Source organism: Lissotriton vulgaris, chromosome 1_1 (genome assembly GCF_964263255.1).
Source record: "Lissotriton vulgaris chromosome 1_1, aLisVul1.2, whole genome shotgun sequence".
NCBI lineage: Eukaryota > Metazoa > Chordata > Amphibia > Caudata > Salamandridae > Lissotriton > Lissotriton vulgaris.
Window position 1 is genome coordinate 1,589,811,532 of NC_141685.1, and position 25,295 is coordinate 1,589,836,826.

General features: G+C 46.6%; 1 protein-coding gene across 1 annotated transcript in view; it reads left to right on the forward strand.

The window, feature by feature from the left end:
- Positions 1-25,295, forward strand: part of CFAP54 (cilia and flagella associated protein 54) — a 2,285,874-nt gene that overhangs the window by 2,029,646 nt on the left and 230,933 nt on the right. Inside the window, exon 64 of the mRNA XM_086918163.1 lies at positions 5,559-5,791. Within this exon, the coding sequence (XP_086774289.1) occupies positions 5,559-5,791 (233 nt within the window). The remainder of the gene's footprint in view (positions 1-5,558; positions 5,792-25,295) is intronic.

Here is a 25,295-nt window from a genome sequence, read left to right on the forward strand (position 1 = left end):
AATATCATGCTACTCTCCATTTTGATTGATGAGGGACAAAAAAATAGAGCCTTAATCTTTGTTTTGTGGACTACAAATCTGTGGTCGATGCAGTTGACAGGAATATTCTGTAGGTCAACCCCTACGAGTAGGGCATATCAACCCCACTAATCCAGCATATCTATACAAAGACATGGATTAGAATAAAACTTGGGGCCGTATCAGAATATCAAAGAAACTTCCAACAACACAAGGATTAAAACAGGGCTGTGTACTGGCAGCCTACTTGTTCAATTTTTTCCTGGCTGACATCTCTCAAGATCTAAACAAGGTTGCATCACATTCTCCGCGATTGACCAATTTTAGCATCCCCAATCGACTCTATGCGGACGACATAGTCCTACTCTGCCTAACTAAATTCGGCTTACTGCGATTGATCACACATTTTCTCTTACCAAAATACAGAAAGTCATGCAATGGAGCTCAATTGCTTGAAAACTAAAATCTTATCAATAATAAGGATAAACAAGGCACAGCACAAGTGGTTCCTCAAGGATGTCCATTAGAGAATGTAACCACCTATAAGTATCTCGGGCCATGGTCGACTCAAAGGGACATTTACGACACACAAAAAATCAAATAACTAGGAAGGGTGCTACTCTAATGGTGGCTTTCAGTGCCATCTTTAAATCACTAAAGGCCCTATCATGCTACGGATTTGAAGGTGATCTCTGCCAAGCTCCTTCCATCTCTGCCATACAGATCCGAAGTGCTACGTCGCTGTGACACAAGCATAATAGAGTGAGCCAGATAGGTCTTTTCCCCTGTCAAAATACTGCTCACCAGCTCAAATACGCTTTAAGTTGGGGATTCAAAAACATGGGCTGTCGAGATACGGAGCCTATTCAAAGTGCTGTTACAGACTGAAATTCTCTCGCAGCGGAACTTTAAATGAAATGTAATGGTTAGCCATAAAAGAACTTTCCCTGAGCCCAACCAATGCATATCTGGAGGAAGCAATAAACAAGCCTCAGTTGCACTCCATTTGGGGTGGCTCCCTTTCTTTAGAAGCAGTCGCAGCCGGCATAACTCGTGGGTGAGGGCGCAGGGGGTTGCGCGGGGAGAAGGGGGTAATTTAATTTAAAAATCCATCAAATAAACTTACCATCTCCTCCGGTCCCCTGTCGCTTCTTCTCTCTCAGGCAGCCTCCCTCCCCTCCCCTAAGCCAATCACAATGCTGCAATGGCAGCGTTGTGATTGGCTCTGATGCTGATCCCAAAGGCGTCTATGGGGAGGCCATTTTCTCGATGTAGGCTCCAAGCAGCCTACATAGAGAAAATGCGGAGTGCGTATTACTGGTTTGGTGGGCCCTGGGGCCGACCAAATAGTCAGCGCACTTAGAGTGGGAAAGCCACTCCTTCCCTAAAGTCCTGCAAGACCGCCCTCCCCCAACCAGGAATACCCTTCTGCTTTCTCGCAGTGCGAGAAGCAGAAACATAAAATGGTATTTTGCGCACTGCATGAAAACAATGGGGCGGCGCTCCTCTGCTCACGTAGAGGAGGCGCCCCTGTTTAGAAGCCTTTAAGAAAATAGTCAACTCGCTGGTCAAAAAGACCTTTTTGCCTCAAGACAAATCTGTGTTTCCCCAGAGGTTGCATGCATGGATGATGATCGACAGCTACACGATACTAAAACCCCAACATTATTTTGGAGAAACCTTTTCACTTTACCTGACGCTCAGGTATACGAGAAAAAGATTTTAACTTTCTCCTCTTAGATTTACCCCTCCACCATGGGAAAAGATGGGGTGCCCTGCCGAGTACCGCCTATATGGATCTGCTAAAGAGGACATTATGCATTCCCATCTACATCTGCCCTGCACTTATGGTAGAAAAAGGCAACTGAGGCGTCTCTCTAGAACGCGGATTGCGCACATGCAGGCAAACAGTAATTGCCTGATTCAAACCAGACTACACTATTTTCAGCTGCAGGTTTGTGAAATCTTTAGCTTTTGTTGAAACAGGAATAAGAACCTGTGAAACTCATCGCAGAGCAGATCATGCTAGCCAATCGATCGTGAACCAATTGTTACAACGGCAACACCTACATTTTTTATTTAAGCGTGCTACTGCTTTCACACAGGTTGTGCTTGTAGCTGCACTCATTTCGAATTGTCAAAATGCTGTTCCTGATTTTTTTTAACTCTGTACTCAAATCTGTAGGCAGGCTATATTTTTTATCTAGGATTACTGCACTTTAGTTTTTATGATTGACATTCTCTTAGGTAAGATTAGTCAGTGGTGGCTCTTCCGCTAACACGGAAGAGTGGCGCCCCACTGAACAAAAGGAAAAATAAAATGATAATAACGTATTGTTGTTATAATTTTATTTTTCCTGTTGAAGTCAGTGGCTCTCGGGCGGGGCTGGCGAGAGCAGAGTGAGGAGTGGTTTACACTCCTTACCTGTGCATAACTGCTTGGCCATCTCTATCGGCCGGCCACACAGTCCTGCACACTTTGCATCTTCCCCACCAGGCTTGCTTTATACAGCCTGGTGAGGAACATGCAAAGCCTTCCATTCCACATTTGAGCGCCAATCCACGACATTCAGACCAAGCGTTGTGATTGGCTATGGGGAGCTGGGCCAGCGGACATCTCTAAATTTGCTGGGTGGAGTACACTTGCCATGATGGCAGTAAAGTACTCTGCCATGGCGATGTTACTTAATCCATCTGCCAATCTCTAAACCATGCCCTTTTTTGCGTGTCTTGAGCACATTACATTGTGGGAAACAACATCGGGAATCATTATTGCCAAAATATATAATATATAAAGTCCATGTCAAAGTAATTTAATTTATTTGCCATTTGCTTCTATAAGATGTTATTTTATTACACTGCCTTATTTTTTTTCAATGGCAGCTTTTTGCAGTTCCAGTGTTTGCCCATGTGTAAAATTTTACTAACTCCAAGGATAAGCTGGAGTTACTCCTGTTTTGATCTGTACAAACTTTAGAAATGTAGCTTGTAAATAGCAATTGTCTAATTCTTTTGTGGAAGTGTTTTTGTATTAGCTGCCCATTCCTACACCCCTTCTCAACCCCCCCTATGTAGTAGTAGAAAATCTCCATTTTACTAATGCTCTCCCTAATCCCTCCCACATTTAGCACTAAAACACACACATGTGGGAGACCTCTGCCACATTGGTGGAGATCTCCACACAGAAAAAGATAGGATAGTTTGAGGTTTCCGGCCATAGCTTTGTGAACTGTTCTGTAGTACACGAGTATTACTACTTTATGTACTAGAAAATACAATTTGTGAATTGAGCCCAAAGTGCCTAAAGTCTCTCCCAAATTGCTTTGGACTGTCCATGTTGTCAGTTACAGATATTGGTCGTAGCTCAGAAGATTTTTAAACACATTCTCTACAAAGATTTGCATTAAGCTAATACTCAGAAAAAATCAGCTAGCAGGGATAGCCACGCAAATCGCAGGGGCTGCTCCTTCTCAGTAACAGAGGAGCGTCACCCCACATGCAGCAAGCAGAGCAGACACAAATCAATAATATGGCATGTTAATGCCATTTTACTTATTTGTGCTGCACCGGCTTGTAATGTGTACAGCACGATGGTGGGGGCAGGGCTGAATCCGGCAAATGCAGGATGACAGGACTAGTCTGGAGTGTGCATGTCGGATTGGCCGGCCATCTTGTGACAACTAGCCCGACATGCACACTGTTTACCAAACTATCCAAAGACTGTGAAACAGCATGGGGATTGCTGGCACAGGCCCCCAGCCACAAAATCAACGCTGGGTGAACCAATCCTGGAGCTACTTTTGTTATGGGCGTTGACCCTTGCATTTACGCTGTGTTAAATTAGCATGAGCTTATTAGAAGTTTAAACGCCATTTTTCCTTTCTGCTGCCTTTGCACACAACACACATTATTATAAATGTTTAGAGTCTAGCAGACTGTTTTGCTTCACACGAGAATAATATGTTTTCCTATAGTAGCAGCTTTGCTTGGTAAGCTTTGTCTGAACAGTGAGTGCAGAGGCTTTCAAGGTTATTTCAACACAGTCGTTGTTGTTCGGTCTGATCAGGGCACTTTCTAGACATAACATATATGCAGCTGTGGCCACCTCTGATTTTGGCGCGTTTAATAATGCACTGCGCAGGCCTGCTCACACACACTTTTTGAGAACATTCACATGCAGAGAGCTGGTCAGGAAAATGATGTGATCCCTTTCTACTAAGACCAGAGGTACGGGGCCGCCCTTGTAAACCCAAGAGACCTTCTGTAGATATAAAATAACCTAATAGTAAAGGAGTGTGAAATTAGGAGTATTCTAGTCTATTTCCATTTAGCATTTTTACATGCTTTCTCCTTGTGTATTTTATGGAATAGTAACTATGCTGACAATCTTGTTACTTATAATATGTCTGCTTATATTAGATAAGATACTGCGCTTGAGAACACGGCATTAGAAATAAATATTTCAAACTTGCACGTGTCTTCATTTACTCCCTGCTTTGGACTAATATGAATGTATAACGAAAGAGTGTTCATGTGTTCCACATTGCCTGAGATATTCTAAGTTCCATGTTCTGGGTTGTCTAATCATTGGGGGTATGGAAGAACCAATGAGACATTGATTGCTAGTTTGGTAGGGGATTTTGGCTACTAAGGTGAGTTTTGGCACACCCTAATTCACTGAGGTTCCAAGTCTCTATGCACAGTTCTGTGTAGGAGCAGAATACCTGCTACACTTTCACAGCATGAGCGCAACCACAGGATTGTTTGATGTTGTGTTCCACAAGCAAGAAGGAAATCCTTCCTTTTCCTGCTATTGGACAGCAAAGATAAGTGCAACACCGTTCATACTCCCTCATTTATGGGAGTCGTGCGCCTTCGCGCCCTATAATTTTTTATTTAAGCTAGCTACCACTGCAATAATGTGTAGGCGTCACTGTTTGACGAGAAATTGACTGTATGGTACCTTTTCTGATTTCCGCATTTCTGTCCTCACAGCAAGGATCTACACTTTTATTCGATGTGCTTTTCCCAAACGTTGTAAACTAGAATGTAAAATATTACATCGACTTCTGTAGATAGCTAGATGTGTTTTTTGTGGCTTTTATCACCCTATCTCTTGGAATAGTACTTCAGAATTATTTAAATGATAGTGGACATGTCTGGCTTGTGAACATGGTGCGCTTTCTTTGGAACCTACAGTACTTAGAAAAATCTGGGCATATAATAGTTTTTTCCTTTTACTGCAAAACATCGACCCGCTGTGGTAATTGAGTGCTGGGAAATGATGTTTTAAGTACCAAACCTATTAATTTCATCGATGCAGCTAATGGTTCAAACATTCCCAATATGGTGATAAACTGTGATTCCAAGGTTACACATGTTGGTAGCAGGCACCTTAGCATAATGAGATGTTGGCGTGGCACCCCCAGAACAAATGTTCAATTCATATTGCCAATTAGATAAATACTTAATTGCTATGTCATACAGTGAATTATAACGTATTCAAAACGTTGCATTGACAAAGTTTTCTCTTCCTGCAGATGTTTCTGAGACCATATATGGAGCATTTCATCCGGACCACGTTCTGTGTACTTCCGTTTTCAATACTGGCCTCAGTCTGCGCATAACAGCAATGCATTTTTTTCTAAAAATGTTCATGAAGGCATATTTAGTCTGCTGTGTGGAGGAGCCCCCGAAAGAGTTGTTACAAAATTTTGAAAAGCCATTTACTACTCTTCCTCCAGTCTTATCGCTGCTGTCTGTCTCTTTTAAGGTAATTCCAATAGATCTGGTCATAACGCAATGGATTATGCCATTGGTTTCACATATGAGATGATTTTATGATGTTAAATAAGCACCTAACAAAGAAAGCAACCAAATGGCTTATTCATGAAAGCAGTCTGAGACCATTTGCTTGCTTTTGTAACTAGTTTATTTCATGGAGCCAGATTACCAAATCCATGTAATCTCCCTTGTTAAATCTGCACCTTAAATTACAAGTTGAAATACTGGGAGGATTGATAACTCTGTGGAAAGGTGAAGTTACCAGGGATTACACGGGATACCCTGATGGTCCCCATTGAAATTAGGAATCACCTAAAAAGGCAGTAATCATGGTCTTGATTCCCCCAGTGAGTACTCATTTCCCCTCATATTTCACCTGAACTTTCACTTACTTTCTGGGTGAAAAATCACAGATCCAAAGCTTTACCCTGGATATTGTAATCCCAATTTGTCTGGTATCTCCGTTACTAACCAATGACACCAAAATTGGCAGGAAGCTAGACCTTTTCCCGCCGATTGTACTTTATGTGACTTCGTGAAAATCTGTTCAGTAGTTTTCGAGAAATTAAGGTTAAAAAATAATTGTATTTCAGGACGGTTGAGTACGATGGACTCTGCGCTTGCCCCCAAGTTTGATAGAGCATTCTGATTGCCTCTGGGACCTTTTATTTCCCTTGGGGCACCTCACTCCCACAGGAGTCAGACTCTCTAGACTCCTGTGGGAGCGAGCACTCTGATTAGCTGCCAGCAACATGAGAAAAATGTTCCTGGCAGCTATTACAAAACTCATAGACTTCTTCCTGTGTCCTGAAGTAATAAAACAAATATTATAAGGGGACAGGGCAGGGATACCCTGCCCCCCTGGGCCATGTGGGAGGCCCCATAGGGACCTTCCCGTGGGCAAAACAATTAACAATTATTGACAATTGTTCCTGTGATCCTCTAGGAATGCAGTAAAAGACCCAAAATGGTGCCCACCATAATTTCAATAGGGGATGGGGGCATGAGTGGGCCCCACTACCCTAAGCCTCCCAAAATGTGATGCAGCACCACATGAGCCTTCCTAGGCCCTAGGGACCCCATCTCCTGGGGCTTATTTTTTCTTAAAGGAAGAGGGTCATGTGGCCTCCTCCCAAGCTTTTATGACCCCTCGCAACCCCATCCCTTGGGCTGATTGTTAAAAAAACAGTGAGGGGGCAACATGGACTCACTTCCTGAACATTGTAGGTCCTGGAGATCCCATCCCCTGACACCAAAAATACGTTTTAACGGAGAAGTGTCCATGTGGCCCCCCTCCCAAGCCTTTAAAGGCCATGGAGACACCTTCCCTGAGGCCGATTGTTAAAATAAATGGGGGAGGGGGCAGCACAGCCACCTTCCTGAGCCATTGTAGGTCCTGGGGACCCTATTCTCTGTGGCCAAGAATAAGTTTTAAGGGAGAGCCTTCATCCCCTTAGCTGCTGGGCCTTTTCCCCAAGTGCTGAACCTGCCTGCGGCTATTTGGGGTAGTTCATGCTTAGGGCTTCATAACCTTTTTTCCGCAAAAGGTGTCCATGCCAAATTTATGTCCTTTTTCCCAACATCCTGGGGAGTCTAAATGCACCCAGGGTTTGTGGATTTCCCTGAAATAAACTGAGAAATTAGCCAAAACATGGCTACATTTTGGGTTTTTGGGGACAAATGGCGAAAAAGTGCTGCAGAAAGATGAATCTGTATTTTTTTCCTGCAAATGGCATAAACTAAGGGTTTGCAGTGCTAAAATCACCATCTTCCCAGCTTTCAGGAACAGACAGACTTGAACAAGAAAAACAATTTTTTAACACAGTTTTGGCATTTTACTGGGAGACACACCATTTTTCCTATTTTTTGTGCTTTCAACCTCTTTCCAGTTTGTGGTAGAAACAGGTGTGAAACTCATGTTACATCCCAGAATGCTAAGGCAGCAATGTGTCAACATTTCTTGCACCTGCATAAAAAATCCGTATGACACCATGGATATGCCATAATTACAATACGGGTTTCCATGGCAAAAGGTCCCAAGGATGCGTCAGAAATTATGACTTATCCGTGGGAAGGATGCCACAACGAATCCGTCCCAAAAGTGGCGCACGCTATAGTTGGTCATAAAACAGACTCAACTACAGCATTGCATAAAAAACAGAGGCGACAGCTGACGCAAGTAGCCTACTGCATGGGGACCAATGTAATGTGTCAAAAAGTGAAAAACTCACCTTGAACTCTATTACATTTGTCCTGGATACAAGTGGGCATAGTATATTTATGTGTACAACTATGCCTACTTATGTGTGACATAAGTCAAAAATGCTGTGTAATGTGTGATTCACTGTGTTATCTACATTATGTGTTCACTTATCTGTTGGGGGATGTGACATCATTGCAAAGAACACTGTATCAATTGCAGAACCACCCGGCGTTGGTCCCGCACACTTGGTTTCGACGCCTGAACGCGGCCTTGAGCAGTTTCTTGTGGGAAGGCGGCGCGGCACGAGTTGCGCTGGGGACTTGCTTCCGCTCCACCTATACCGGGGGTCTTGCCACATCTGACTTACTATCATATTATCAAGCATCACACCTCATTGTACTCAACGACTGGTGGTACGCGGACAGGGGGGATCCTGCATACGTGGTGGAGCGATACCTTATGGGCTCCGCTTCCCTACATACGCTGTTGTACTCGGCGCCCCTCCGGGGATCGCTGCCGTCCGTCACGCGCGTGGTTTTCCAGGTCTGGCGGCAGGCCCTGCGCAGGGTGGGGTGGTGGAATGTCCTGACCCTGGAGACTCCGCTGTGGCAGAATGGTAGATTGCCTCAACTGGCGGCCCTGGTGGGCTTTCGACAAAGGGACACGATAGGTATTTCTACACTGGGAGACGTTATGTCTGGGGGGACGCTCAAATCTTTTGCTATGCTGCAGGAGGAGTTTGACATGCCACATACCCAATTCTACAAGTACCTTCAGTTCCGGCATGCCCTTGCCCCGTATATCTGAGACGTGGAAGAACTGCCGGAGTTCAGTCCCATTGAGGCCAAGGTCTTTATGGGGGAATTGCCAGACAAAAAGATCTCCCGCATCTACCAGACTCTGGTACACCATAGCACTTCGGATCTTGCCCACCTTAGGTCCCAATGGGAGCGGGATGTTGGGGAGCTCGACGAGGAAGACTGGGTTGAGGCCCTGGAGGGGCCCAGGGGAGCGGCCGTCTCCACGCGCTTGCGACTGATACAGTTCAGGTACCTCCACCGTACATATTACACTAGACAGCGCTTGTGGAGGGCGGGATTGATTGCATCCCCGACATGTCTTAGATGTGACTCTGAGGTGGGCACGCTGCTGCATACAGTGTGGGGCTGTGGGGCTCTTCAGAGGTTTTGGGACAGAGTGTTCCGGTGTTTGAGTGAGGTGCTGGCCTGGGAGTTGCAGAGGGACCCCAAACTGGCTCTCCTTCATGTTCTAGCTGGAATTGGGGGCAATAGATACAAGCGTCATTTACTACTTTTGGGTCTGACTCTGGCCAAGAGGGACATAGCGAGATCCTGGAAGGCACCTCATGCCCCCACCTTCACAGCCTGGCAGAATGGTGTGGATTATTGTATGGGTCTGGAGCAACTTGTCTATGTCGCAAGGGGGTGCCCCCTCAAGCACTTATAAAATCTGGAAGAGGTGGGCGGACTACCGGGGCCTGGACTTGGACTCACCCGTAGAGGAGGAGGCCCTACAGTATGTTTGATGGCCCTACGGCCTTTGTTCTGGCAAATAATATGCAGCGCTTGGCATGACATGGACGGAGTAGGCAGCAGCACGCTTGAGAGGGGGGGGAGTTGAGGGGGGGGCGGACAGGGGCAGAGGGGTTTCCTGTACTATTGGACATTTCCTTGTTTACATTCTTCTTCTGACTTATCGCCTAAGAAAATGTTTGCATGCTGTGCTATTGATCATTTGCCCTAGTGATTGTCTCTGGTGCTCAGAGCATTACGTGCTATATTTTTGTCATGCAACCAATAAAATCTGTTTTAAAAAAAAAAAGTTCAAGAAAAGCTGTTGGCTAAAAATCTAATTTTGAATGATGCACTGGCAATTGTTGGAGCCATAGAAAATACAGCTATGTGAGTACGTGAAATGAGTGATGAGAAAGGGAAGGGTGTTGGTGCGGAGCCATCTGTGAATGAGGCAAAGGATCAGAAAGACCTGTTGAAAAGCAAGGTGACAAGAATGTAAGGATTACAAGCAAGGATAAAAGAGCAGAAAAAAACCAGAGTGACCCTTAACACGGCGGTGTGAAGTGTTTCTGATTTGGTAGTGAAGGACATCTGTCGAATAGTCCTGGGTGTTTTGCAAGATTTGCATTTTGTGAAAAATGTGTTAAGAAAGGATTTTATGCTCGAATGTGCAGAGGATCTAGACAACAAGGAGTGAATTGTTTTGACGAGGAAGAGTGGTTTGTTTTGAGTGTGTGGGATAATGGATTGATGGATGCTGACCCCCTTGAAATGCCAGAGAGTAAGATTACTATTGATGGGAAAAAAATATTGGTGCTTGCAGACTATGGTTCGTCTTGCACCATGATTGGTGACAAGAATTGGAGTATGACATTTGGTTGTGATGAAATTACCTTATTGCCTCCAGATATAAATCCAGTGGGTTATGGTGGTGTGAAGATAGAGGTTTTGCGTTAATCTGTGATGAAAATTTGATTTGCTGATCGTGATACTGTTGGAAAAGTGTATGTGGCAAAGAGGGGTGACAATCTCCTAGGGTGGAGACATATGGGGATAACACTCAATCCCACTGCCAAAGAAAAAGTTTTGGTTTTAGCTAGAGAAGAGTTACCTGAGGAAATCTGTTCAAGATTTCCTAAGGTGTTCAGCAATGAGATGGGACTCCTAAGAAATTCTGAGAATCAAATAGTTTTGAAGAGTGGGGCAATACTAAGTGTGTGCAAAGTGAGGAAGGTTCCTCATATGATGTTGACTTTGTTGGAGAAGGAAATCAAGAAGCTCAAGGAGAATGGTGTAATTGAAGAAATTGAGTGTTCGGAGTGGTTGGCTCCAGTGTTGCTGGCACCCAAAGATGGGGGTAAACAAATTTGCATGTGTGGTGACTTGAGGTGTTTCAACAAATATATTTGGATTGACAGACAACCTTTACTGAATATCACAGACACCTTGGCACTCATTAAAGATGCATAGGTATTCAGTCTAATGGATTTGCCCTCCGCTTACCACCAGGTCATGCTCCATCCTGAATCCAGACCGTTGACATCCTTTGCAACACCTCTGGGGGCATTCTATTTCATTTGCATGCCTTTTGGCCTTTCCTCGGCAGCGGCATGTTTCCAGAGGATGATGAAGCAAGTGTTGGATGGATTGGACAAGCTTCATTTTTCAGGATGACATACTTGGCTATGGGAAAAATCTGAAGGAACATGATGAGATTTTGTGTATAGTATTGGAGCAGTTGTAGAATGCTGGTTTGGTCATAAAAAAGGAAAAATACAAATTCAGATTGACAACAGTAACTTACTTTTGTCACACCATCTCTGGTGAAGGAATTAGTCCGAAGATGGACTTAGCAAAGAGTATAATTGAGGCTCCTAAGCCTCTTAACAGGGATCAGGTGCGTTCTTTCTTGGGCTTAATCGAATTAAAAATAATTTGTTCTCATCTCACCAAAAGACATCTGCAGATTTAACAAGCCATCTTACTTTAGAACTGGGCGCCTCAAAGCTAACTTCATTTTGCCTAGGGCGGCCCGACCTGCCCTGGGTAGTAGAGGCTTCGTGTAATCATAGAACCTGGGGGGAAAACCAGCACTCTTAAAAAGTTACCGTACACAAATCACGGCCCCAGCTTAGCAGAGGATGCCAAATGCTAAGTGAGGTTTCCTTGCTCCCTTCTTGTTCTAAGGGTGCCATACCAAATGAGGCTTTAAGCCAGCCCTCTCTGTTCGGGAGGGTAGAGTCTTTCCAATTTATACAAATCGCCCTCCGAGCAAGCAAAATAAAAATTAAAAAATGCCCGATAAGGAGCCCCTCACATCTTTCCAGTAAGATCTTAGCTCTGGACATTCAAAAAAGATGCGGATGTCGTCCGCATTTGGTAATTTACATCTAGGGCATTTTGGGGGGTTGGGAGCGGAGCAAACTTAGCTATCTTGGCCGGGGTGTAGTAGAGTCTGTTAAGGACAAAAAAATTATTATTTTTTAAGCTGGCTGGTTTGATGTGGTTATAAAGTAGTTTGAAAGATGGCTCAAAAAAGTCTTCAATATTGTGGCCGAGCGGTTATTGGTTCCAAACTGATGATTGAGGTGAAATATCTATATCATCAGCTTCAAGAAGCCTTGTATACCACATGGATATCTCTTTCTTTTTTGGCTGGACATTTTGTAACAGCCGCTCTAGTTCCCAATTCCCAGATAGTTCACCCACTTCTGCCTCGTACCATGATTTGAGTTGGAAATACTTGAACTTAGAGAGTGTGGGGCCTATCTTAGCTCTTAAGACCTTCCATGGAAGAATCCCATCTACATCCAACAAATCATGCGATTTAGCCGCAGCCGCTCTCTTAATTGGTATCGCTAAGCTATCTCTCAGGCAGAGTGTGGTCCCGGGAGAATTCCATATGGGAGCAAAATCAGAGAAGTATCCAATACCTCATTGACGTCTTACTTTATACCATGCCTCTTGGGCGGTTTTAAGGACCTTGAGACGGAAACGTTTAAAGTATCTTGGGGCCCCAAACTTATATAGAAACCCTTCACCTCCGCTTCCCCTCTCGACCATGGCCATCTGACCTAGGAGCCTTCCCCATGTTGTATCCTCTGGTATTGAGAGCAGCATCCTAATACCCTTAAATTGAAAAGCCATTAAATACCAACTGATGTCCGGGAGGGCAAACCCACCTTTTAAGAGCTTCCTCCTCAGCTTTTTCCTGGACATCCTGGCACTTTTATACCCCCAAATGAAACTCCCGATTTTCCCCTGGATTTTACTAATGCTTTTACTGGGGAAGGTTAAGGGATAGCATTAAAGAGGTACATCAGCTTAGGGAGAATACTCATCTTCACCAGATTGACCCTCCCATAGATCGTCAAAGGCAGATTCCTCCATCTGGTGAAGAGGTAGTCGATTTCCTTTATAGTTTTCTCCAGATTAATCAGAGGAATTTTATTCAGGTCTTTAACAATATTTATACACAGATACTTAAATTCCAAACATCAATGTGCCTCCCCTATAGTCGATGTTCCAACACATCACTTCCGTTTTAGCGGAATTGGCTAGGTAACCAGAAATTGAGCCAAATTCCTCCAGCAGATTTCCAAACCGTGGAATAGATGCCTACGGATCGCTGGTATAGATAATAACATCATCAGCGTACAGTGCTATTTTACAAGGATAATTTAGTGATTTAAAAGGGCAGATTAAATCATCTAACTGATAGCTTGCGCCAAGGGCTCAATGTAAATGCTAAACAAAAGGGGGGATAAGGGGCACCCCTGTCTAGTCCCTCTCTGGATGTCAAAATTGGGAGTCAGGGTGCCATTCAGCAGGATCTTTGCAGAGGCTCACTGGTAACAATTCTTTAAGGTCTGGAGAAAAGACAGGGCCCATCCCCAGCCCCTCAAGACCCCCCCAGAGATACTACCAACAGACCCGATCGAAATCCTTAGCTGCGTCCAAGGCCACTACTGCTAAAGGGTCTGCTCTCACCACAGCCAAGTTGATATTCCTGTTCAGGAGTTGGGTCTGTTCCTGGATGTACCTCCCAACCATAAAACCTTTCTGGTCGATGTTAATCAGACTTCCTGCCAGAATGCCCATAAAGATCTTATAATCGGCATTCAGCAGGGAGATCGGGCGATATGAATCAGCCTTTGGTGGATCTTACCCTGGCTTCAGTATCAGAACGATAGTGGCTTCCTTCCAGGATCTGGGTACCATACCTGTTGGACTCTAAACTGTGTTAAATAGAGTATGGAGTACCGGGGTCAATTCATCCGAAAGACGTTTATAAACTTCGTTTGGAAGAGGATCCAAACCGGAGGTTTTACTGTTTTTGGACCTCTTTATTTGATCCCTAATTTCTTCTATGATTATAGAGGCATCAAGGGAAACCCGTCTAACTTCAGTTAAAGTGGGTACAGATTTGTCCCTTATCCAGGACTGTATTTTATCCTGAGAAGGAACCACATTTTCCTGATACAGATCTGAAAAGAGAGAAAGAAGACACTTTTGTAGGTCTTCAGCCTTAAAGGATTTATCTCCATTGCTAATAATAATTAGTTCATTGATGTTATTTTTCGAACGATCAATCCTGGCCTTCCAGGCTAATAGAGGTCCTGCTTTTTCCCCATATTCAACTTTTTCAATTTCTTCGCTAACCATTGTGCCCTACATTTCTGGTCCAACAAAGCTCCTAAGCTCCTGCCTAGCCCCCTCCAAATTATTCTGAACTTGTGTCAGTTTCCCTAAATTCTCCAGATTAAGACTGTTCCTTTCCACTTCTAATTCAATTATCCTGCTCTCGATGGAATGTAGTTCCAAAACCTTGACTCGATTTTTAGAGCTTATTAGACCATGTAGCATGCCTCTCAAACTAGCTTTATAAGCATCCCATACATAATCTATAGACGTGGAACCCAGGTTAAGTGAAAAAAATTCTAAAATGGAGGATCTGATGGACTGAACAATACCAGGATCTAACAACATTAATCTTTTCAATGTCCATCTAATTTGTGGACTGTTGCCTTCCTTGGAATACGAAAACATGACAGGGGCATGGTCTGATAGATGGCTGGGTAAGACAGATACATCACATAGATTATCTAACACTCCCTATTACCTAAAATATAATCTATTCTGGATGAATGATGATGTTTTTACTATAAAAAGGGAACCCCTGGAGATCTCCCTTCTTGGCCCTCCAAAGTATTACCAAGTTAATTTCAAGTAACATATTTTTCATGGCTCGGCGAGAAAGCAGTGTCCCTGCTACACGGCTCAAATTAGATCTGTCTTTGAATGGATCTAGACGGACATTAAAATTGCCTCCTATTATTAAGGGAGGGGTTGCCATCACCAATTTGTCTTGTAATTTACTTAGATATGAGGGGTCGTCAACATTGGGACCATAATAGGAAGAGAAAGTCAAAGCCAATCCCCCAAAATCCATCTGGGGTACAATCCATCTCCCTGTCTGGTTTTTCTGTCCAGATGTAACTACACAGGGGGTCCCTTTCTTCACCAAGATTGCAACACCTCTGCTGTTAATTGATTGCTGTGAATAGCAATAACAATGTATTCAAGGGATTTTGAGAAAATTGCATGTGATTCAATAGAAGTCAGGTGTGTCTCTTGTAGAAGACAGACCTGAACAGGGGAGAGTACTAGATACTTGAATATCAACATTTGCCTATGCGGGCATCTTAAACCATTGAAATTTCAGGCAATAAAACAGATTTTACTGTCCCTTTTAGTATTACCTGCCATCAGCTAATGCACCCCTTCTTTGAATTATACAGCATTCCTTAAAATACGGATGAGATGAGAATTTGTTTTTTTCACCCTCTGCTCCCCACCCAGTGAACCCCTCCAACCTCCCCTCTCCCCCCCTGTGACCCCCTACACACTGAGGAACCCTCCCTTCCAGTATGCTAAGCTTATTTGGTCGCCACTCCCTAAGGTTATATGTTACTGATAATTAACTCTACTTGGGAGCTATAAACCTAGCCCTCCTGAACCTCTAATCCTTCCTCTATTTCCTTTCCTCCTTTTCATGTTGTATGCTAGCAATAAGAGCATCCACCTATTCAGTTGCACGAATTATATGCATGTGATTATTCCATATCACACTTAATTGGACTTTGCCCCAAGACTATTTAACTCTGCTAACCTCTTCCCCAACTCCCACTGTCTTCTAGCCATTATATGTGAGATATCATATCTGATGGAGAAGGAGAAGGAAGGCATGTCAGAGAATGGGGAAGATATCATCCCTTCCTTAAGTGCTGCTGTCAAAATCATCTCCTTAACTAAATAGGACAGAAACTTTACAAGGATTTTCGGGGGTTTCTGTCTCCCTGGGTTTCTCTTAAAGGGATCCCTATGGGCTCTTTGGAAAACAGAGCCTTTTTATAGGGAAATCAGAAACCCCTTTGTGTCCTCCCCCTGAAGGGCTCCCGGAATATTTAAAAACTTCAAATTGTTTTTCCTAGAATGGTTTTCCAACCGCTCGAGGTCGTCCTTCAGTTCCTTATTTTGGTTTGAAAATTTTGCCAGGTCACTATTAGGACATGTGAAACTTATAAGTACATGCCCAACTTTTTAAATACACTACACTGTGCCATTTGGGCTGCCCTGCCTGTAACTTATACGTATTAAAAAGGAAGGTTTAGGCTTAGCAAACTGTTTATTTTGCCAGGTCGAAAAGGCAGTTTAATACTACACAGATAGGCTTCAATTGAATGCCTAGTATAGGTTAAAAAGGGCTACTTAAGCGGGGTGGCACAATAAGTGCTGCAGACCCACTAGTAGCATTTAATATACAGGCCCTGGGGGTGCTAGAGTGCCGCCTGCGAAATGGCCACCACCTAGTGAGCCTCCCTGGGCTGGACCGCTCATCCGCTAATTATTGGGTGGAACAGGTGGATGTGGGGAGCCCTAGACAGTGGAAACAGACACCGGAATGCCCCGGCATTTGGCTGGACGAGGAGAAGGCTGTAAACACCCGCGCTCTGGTGAAACGCAAGGGCTTCCCTACCACGGGTCGTGACACAAAATGGCAGCCCTGCGAGCTGTGGTCTAAGGGACATGACCTGGACGGAGCCTCGGCACTAGAGAAAAGCATTCCGCTGGACCTCTGCATGGTGGACAGAGGAGACGAGAGAGCCCGCACCAGCGGCGGAGACAAATATGCCACGGGCTAGCGGACTCCCGGAACACATCCTCTGGCCGGAGTCTGCCCTCCTCTGGTCCCCGGTGAGTCTGCTGGCTGTGTTGCGGGAGCCTTGGGCCGAGCAGGCATGCCACAACCCAGAGGTAGGAGGGCTACAGTAGAGGGGATCACCCTGTGCAGTAGCGCGACGTAAGCGCCCTGCGAGCTGGCCGGATCCGCTATTTGAAGTGCGGAGGATCGGCGCAGGCAGGGTGGGCGGCCACGCCCAAGTTCCAGCCAACACTGTGACAAAGGGGAGCACTCTGTACTGTGGTGGATGCAAGATAAAGGAGGCAGGGGAGAGCGCTTGTGGTCCCCTCCCTGAACCCTCACAAGATTGGAATCCCCCCTCCCTGCTCCCTTGTGGCAGAGAAGATTGGTGCGGATGCCTGAGGAGGTGGGCGCATGTCAGTGGGACCCAGAGTTCGCTGGTCATCGGAGAGGAACCGGGGCAGTTGCATGACTGACCTTGGAACCCAGTTGGGGAGCCTGTGGCTTTTGGTGGGACCTGGCCACCCACTACCTGTGTCAACATAAACGTGCACTGCTCCCTGGGAACTGCAAAGTGACCCAGTGGGTGCTACAGAGCGGAATGGCGGTGGATAGGGCCGCAGAAGTGCCCTAAAAATACTGATGACTTAGCTGCTGGGCGTGCAGAAGGGCCCCAGCAAGCCTACGTGAGAGGTGGTGCCCAGGGAGGGCACTGCTGGAGGGGGTGATGGGCAGTGCCACCCAGTGAAAATATCCCAAGCAACAAGTGCTTTACACTACGAGCCCCAACAGCAGTATAAACTGCCTCTGCAAGGGACTAGTGCTGTGGCTGATGTTGCGCTTGTCGCGGCGATAAAGCAAGACCAACACCCCTGGCATCACCATGGGTAAGACGGACACAAAGCAAACCAAACTCTCCTTTGAACAGCGAAAAAAACCTTGTGGGGCGCTCCCACCAGAAGAAGAGATCCCAATATATGATAAATGTTCCTGAACCTGAAGCAGTCACTCTTGAATGTAGAACTCAAAATCGACTCTATGTCGGATCAACTGGAGCGGCTTAGGGACAAGGTCTCAAACCATGAAGAGCGTCTCATGGAAGTCAAACAGCGCATGTCTGTGCTGGAGGACGAGGGTACCACTACTCGTGAAAAACTGCTACAAATGGAAAAGGTGCTGTAGGTGATCCCTAGCAAAAACAAAGATTTAGAAGTGAGATTGCGCTGAAACAATCTGTGCATAACGGGGGTGCCCGAGACCACAGCCATGACAAGAGTCTAGGACTAAATTTAGGAAATGCTTAGGGCGATGTTTGGGGACTCTCCAAGGTCTGCATAATGGAGTGCGCGCACAGGTGCCTGGGCCTGAGGCCACCACCGGGAGCTCCGGCAAGGCCGATAATATCACGCTTCTTGAATTATAGGGATCGTGACACCGTGCTGTCCACAGCCCGAAATCTTCAGGACACAAGGTACCAAGGTAATGCAATATCCTTCTTCCCCAATTTTACCTTAATGGTGCAGGCCGCACGGAGGAAGTTTGTGCCCGTGAAAAGAATACTGCAGCAGCAGGACATCAAATACTCACTTCTTTACCCAGCGAAGCTTTGCATCTTCCATCAGTATAAGACCGTGTTCTTTACCGATCCTAAGGCGGCCATCAAGTTCGCCTGTTCCCTTAGACAACCCACACCGGCCTCTAGAGCGCATGGAGAGCGCGCAGAGGGAGACTCCCTGTACGAGGACGACTGAGGTGCTGAGTGTTTGGGTATAAGCCAGTAAGGCAGTGCCGCGCCTGGCTGCATAGGACTGATCCTGCATCACTTTTTTCCTACTTTGGCCAAGAAGACTGTATGCCAAGCAACTCGGGGATGAGGGCCTGCCCAATTCGCCCCCGGTTGGAGGGGGCTATTCTCTTACCCACTCCTAATGGTACCTGGTCCAGCCACCCGGCATATAGTTGTTGGGTCTCCCCGAGCACCTAGTGCCCCCTGCAGGAATGAATCCCATGATTATTTTTTTTGGGTAGCTGTAGGACTCCTTTGATTAACGGGCTAAACTGTCAGCCATGTTTGGAGGCTGTAGTGGGAGGTGGGTGGGGTTGGGTGGGGTGCACACTAGGTGTGCTGTTTGATTCTCTTTGCTCTTTCCCCTCTTTTCGTTTATATTTCCTCACTTTGGCCCTGCCTCACTGTCCAATAGGTTTGCAGAGCTGCCCAGCGCAGTATGATCTTGTTGTGCCGGGAGATGAGTGAGACTACCACGGACTTGGATGTGCTGAATGCAGTGACCTGGAATGTGCGAGGCTTGAATGATTACCGAAAGGTGAGACTGGTAGCAGCATAATTCAAGTGCCGTGGTGCAGATACATGCTTCCTACAGGAATTGCACCTCACTAGACAGGACTATGTGTGACTCAGAGTGCAGGGGATGGGAGAGACATTTGTGTCAGAGAACTCTAATTATACTAGGGGCACAGCTCTAGTCCTCAGAAAGGGAGTTCTTTTGAAAACGCGTGCTGCGCTCTATGATCCACATAGGTGCATGATCATTGCGGGGGTCCTGAGGAAGCAACCGGTCAGACTAGTGTCGGTTTATGGGCCGAATGTGGACGATACTCAATTCTTCAGCGAGGTCTGGAGGCTGACAGAGTTGCTCAGACTCGGGACTGTCTTGTGGGGGGGATTTCAATGTGGTGTTGGATGCGGGCATGGAAAGGTCTGGTGAGTCGCGACGGCCTCACCCAAGGGTGGCGGAACAGCTCTGCACAATTATGGAGGACCACGACCTGGTGGATGGTTGGCGACGCCAGCACACAGTACGAGGGCACATGCGTCTCTACAGCGTGCCTTTTGTGGTCCTGAATTGATTTTTGGCTTGCGTCCGTGGTACTTCGATTCGCACTGCTGGATGCGACACGCGCTCCTTTTATCTGGAGAATTCCTGCCGGGGCGCTACATGATCAGGTATTCAGGGAGTCAATCAGAACTGATATCATAGAATACTTTGAGTTAAATAGTGGGACTGTGGACTCACCCTCTGTGCTGTGGGAGGCCTTCAAGGCAGGAGTACTGCGCTCGCTCAGGGGAGATCTCCGGTGCCTGGAAGAGGAAATTCGGATACTTGAGCTGGAGTACTTTGAATGCAACAGCCTGGAAATCCTTGGCCGCCTTAAGGGGGAGATTGCAGAATTCGCAGTGGCATCACAACGAGAAACACACTACCTGAGTAGGGAGGCTGGAGCATGGCAGTATGGAGAGGGGGATTGTGCCAGGAATACACTGGAGGATTTATTAAAGAAGCCCTGGGCTAGCAAGTATACCGGCGCGCTGTGTAGGGACAATGGGGAGATAGTTGTAGGCCAGGAGGCGGTGTAGACAGAGATGCTTGCATTCTATACCTCCCTGTGCTCAGCACAATAGACAGCAGCGCATCCGTGCCTGCTTTCCCTCTTTGACTCGATTGAGCTTGCCTGGCTGAGCGTCAGGCAATAGCGATATCTAGATGAGCCCTTTGAGGAGCAGGAGGTAATCCCAGTGATCCGGCCATTCCTGTGGATAAGGCACCTTGGGTGGTTGGGCTTACTGCCTCTTTCTATAAAGAACATGCATGGCTTCTGGTCCCTCATCTCCTCAACATGTATGAGGAGTCATTGGACTGAGGTACACTTCCCCCTTTCCCCGTGGGAGGCACTTATCAGGACTATCCTAAAACCTGACAAGGACCCGCTGATGTGCGACTCCTACCGGCTTCTCTCAATGATAAATATGGACAACAAGATTCTGGCCAAGCTACTGGCATCGCGCCTACTCCCTCTGGTGCCGGAGGTGCTACGACCTGATCAGTGCGGTTTCGTGTGCGGGCGTAGCACGTCTCACAATTTGCACACTTTTTTCGCAACCATACAGGAGGTGGACAGTCCCCTTCCTGCTGCTGCCGCGACCAAGACTTTTGATACCCAGGAGTGGCCTTACCTGTTTGCTCTTCTTTCCTGCATTTGCATCAGTCTCCTATTTCTAAAACAAATTGCTGTACTGTCAGGTATCCCCCGCTATCCTGGTGGCCTGTGGCACGTGACAGGGGTGCCCTCTTTCCCTCCTCCTGTTTGCTGTAGCGACAGAGCCACTTGCGGCTAGGCTCCGACAGCATCATGCTAGGCGAGGAATGGACTTCAGTCCCAGAGTGATTCTAGTTTCAATGTACGCCGATGATGTAACTCTATACGTCCAGCATCCAGCTGAAAACCTGAACCCACTCATTCGGGAGGTTTTTTCCAGTTTGGGGGAGTGTCGGGTGTCTCCATCAACTGGGAAAAGTCCATCATCTTTCCGCTTACCGCGGCCACTGACCAGTTCCGATCGGAATTCCCCCTTCAGTGGGCTAGCTCCCTCGTAAAGTACTTAGGGATCTGGCTCAGCCAGAACCTAGACGAACTTTGGAGCTACAACTATGGTAGGCCCATGAAGTGGTTGGAGAACAGACTTAGCAGGTGGAGTTCACTTCCCTTATCCCTTGCGGGTCGCTTGGGCATCGCGAAGATGGTGGTCCTTCCCAAGTTTCTTTATGTCTTTATTAATTTGCCACTTCCCCTCACTGTGCCGTTTCAGCTTCGACTATGCTCGAATCTGATAGAATGAGCATGGGAGATCCTGATGTTGCCGTTTAACCAAGGTGGGATGGCAGCCCCAGACATGGAGCTGTACTACAACTGTGCCCAGGCGCAGTATGCCTATCACTGGGTATTCCTGACCCTCTTTGTGGCGCACACTGTCCCAGAAAGTGACCGTGCGTCTCTGAAGCCCCAGCATATGGCGTTATTGGGGTCCCAAGGGCGACCCCGAGCCAAGGCTAATACGGTAGGTTGCACGGTGTGGGCATGGCGAGAGCTTAGATGCAGAGTGCGATTGGAGACCATAATTGCCCCCTCAATCCCACTCATTAGTCACCCGGGGCTGCCGTCCACCGCTGAGGCGGGGGTTAGTCGGCGACTGCGAGGGCTTCAATTTAACATGATGGGGCAAGTGTTCTGAAATGGGGTGATGAGACATTAGGCAATGAGCACACAGGGATGGTGGATATGTTCACTTTCTGCCAATTAAGAGCGGTGTTGCATGCAATATATGAATCTTTCCCTACAGCACCACCAACATTCCAGGTGCTAGAGCACTCCCTGAAGAAGCCCTCACCACGAAAGCTCATCACCCGACTCTACGCTGGCATTCCGCGCACCTTCCCAATATGTGTTCCCCCTGCACAGCGGGAGTGGGAGAAGGGTCTGGGGGGTCCGCTTGAGGATGGCACAGGGGCATACTGTTGCGCACAGCTGAAAGAAATGTTGCCTAATTACAGATATTTGCAGATAACGTCGGAAAGCTGGCGCTAACGCATGTTAGAGCTGGCTTGCTAATAGGGTGTTAAAATAATGCTGCTTTATCTGCAAAAAGTGCCGCTAAACGGTGATAAGGCCCTTGCTAATATGCCCCTTCATCTTCAATTGGACAAGAGAGGAATCCCACCTCTCTGACTTATCCCCACCCGTTCTGTCTTTTCCTATCTCCTATATATTTTTTTGCTTGTTTTGGTTGGCGCGGGACCCTGACTTATCTTTTGGGGGGACTGATGTTATGGAATACCGAAAAGATATTTAAGGAAATAGGTCATGTGTTTCGGTACAAATCTTTGCTTTGTGTAGCACCACTGCACGAGAATATTTTGTTAATGGTAGAGCTTGCCAGTAAGTTTGAAAAGACCAACAGTATGGCTCCGTTTCTGTATTTCTGTGATTGTTTACTCTCTTAAAATATAATAAAACTCTTAAATACATTTTTTTTTAAAATTACCAGCCCCGGGTACATATAGTACCACTGTAATAGGTATTTACAAGTAAATTAAATTAATTCGGTGTATGCCAATGTTACCATGTTTAGGGAATGAGCACACATAACTTAGCAATGGTTAACAGTGGTAAAATGCACAGCACTCTAAGGCCAACAAAAACAAGATCAGCAGAAATGGAGTAGGCAAAAAGTTTGTGGAAAGCCCAACCTAAGGCTGGCAGTTCTATCTGACAGAGACAACTAGCCGAGGATTCCTTAACTTTGAATTTCCCAGGTCTCAGACTGGATCCCAAAGATTTTTGTTTGAGCTGTACCCCTTCGCAGTGAGTCAATTGTCTCTCTGCAGAGTCATCTGCACCAGAAGAGATGTCCGCGTGACCTATATCGTCAGTGTGCTGACGTCAGTTCTTTGCTTTCCATGCCAGTTAGTGCTGATCCGGAGAAAAAGCTACCCCTCTGCTTGTTTTTAACAGAATTTCTGTGACATTTTGTCAAGCTCTTTTTGGAGGCATTCTCCCTTCTGGATGTGTTCAGGATATCTTTGAGAAAGACAGTCTTAAGCCGTGTGGAGCTTGTCATCGCACCATGCCGGTTACACACCCACATCTCCTGTGTCTGTGGTGTCTCGAGCGCAACCACAACTCTAAATCGTGCTTGGACTGCCGGGCCACAACACTGAAAGCTTTGACAAAGCGGTCCCTGAAGCTGCTTGTGGCCCCGAGATTGACACCATGTTGTACGACTACTCAGAGATCTCGCTCCCGATCAAAAGAAATACGCAAGTGCTGCAACAAGTACGGCTCGCTCCGTTCTCTCCGAAGCAGTCAAGGACAGGCAACGCAATGAAGTTCACCATTAGGTGTGTTTGGATACGACTGACTCACTGGGCAGAGTAGTTTCATCAACTGTGGCACTTAGACGCCACACCAGGCTAAGAACATCTGGCTTTTCAGGGAATGTCCAGGCTACCCTCATGGACATGCCCTTTGATGGCAACTGTCTATGGCCAAATCCTTGAACCTCGCAGTTGCCCCACATCATCCCTAGTCTGACAATTGCCCCTCTCTAGGCTACGGAAGGGACTTTCAACTGTGCCAACCATATCCCCGATACGGTCCCACACAAGCTTCTGTGACCATTTGGGTCAGGTACCCAGAGGTCTGCCACAACCACCAATCCTCCTGCAGCCACAGCATTTAAGCCCTCCTAATCTTGCCCTACAAGATCATGGGAGTCCAGGTAGTGGCAGAATCAGCCATCATCTCCACCACTGTCAGTCCATAATATTGGGCAGGTGGATTTTACAGATTATTCAGAGGGGATACACCATTCTCTTTGTATCCTCCCCTACTCCTTTGCCTCCATCTCATGACCAGCTTATGGAGGATCATTTGCTCTTGCTCCGTGAGGAAGTCATGGCTCTCTTAGTGAAGTGAGTCATATAGATGGTTTAGGTGTCAGAAGTAGGCAGTGGTTGCTATTCCTGCTGCTTTCTTATTCCCAAACAGAACAAAAGGCTTCGCCTATTTTAGATCTGGGAACCCTCAACCTCTTCCTCAAAAAGGAAAATGTCATGATGCTCACATTAGCTCAGGTTTTGTCCGCCCTGGACCCAGGAGACTGGATGGTAGCATTGGATCTTCAGGATGCCTATTTTCATATCTTTGTCCTGCCTTCCCATCAATGTTAACTGCAGCTTACAGTAGGCCACAAGCACTTTCAATTAATTGTGCTTCCTTGTGGCAGTACCAGCACCCCTTGGGTGTTCACCAAGGTGATAGCGGAAATCATGGTTCATCTGCGCAGATCAGGGATGCCAGTCTTTCACTATCTTGACGACTCGCAGCTGAAGGCGGGCTCGCCTAGGCTGTTGTCTCCCACCTCCAGACTACAAAGGACCTCCAGCATTGCCTGGGGCTCACTATCAATATGCCGAAGTCACACCTGACTCCCTCTCAGACGCTCTCTTTCATTGGAGTTGTTCTGGATACAGTGCAGTTACGTCCTATCTTCCGGAGGACTCGGGTCTCCAGTGGAATCCAGACTCTCCATAAAGATGCTGGAGCTCCAAGCGATTTGACAGGCATTGAAAGCCTTTCCACCCTCCATCAGGGGAAAGTTGGTGCAGGTGTTCACTGACAACACCACCACCATGTGGTACTGCAACAAACAGGGCAAGGTGGGGTCATGGAGCCTTTGTCAAGAGGCCCTCTGTCTCTGGAAATGGCTGAAACAGCAGGGCATATCCATGGTGATTTAACACCTGGAACGTTCTCTGAACGCCATGGCGGATAAACTCAGCCATCAATGCCTAGCAGATCATAAATTATGTCTCCAACCGGAGGTGGTGCAAGGTCTCTTTCAGCAGTGTGGAGAGCTTCCGCGATGACACACAATGTCAGAAGTTATGGGCGCTGTAATTTCCAAGGCGGCTATCACTCAGAGACACTTTTCATTTTGAGTGGAGCTCAGGCCTCCTGAATTCTTTCCGCTCATACCACTACTGCCCAGAGCTCTAAAGAAGCTCAGGAATGACCTGGCCCAAGTCATCCTTGCGGCTCCAGGTTGGGCATGGATATTCTGCTATCAGAGCTTCTCAGCATGAGCATCAATTCTCCTATCAGGCTGTCACTTCGGGAGGATCACTGTCCCTGCAGCAGGGGAGGGTCCTCCACCTGAACCTGTCAACTCTACACTTTCTTGCGCTGGGATTGA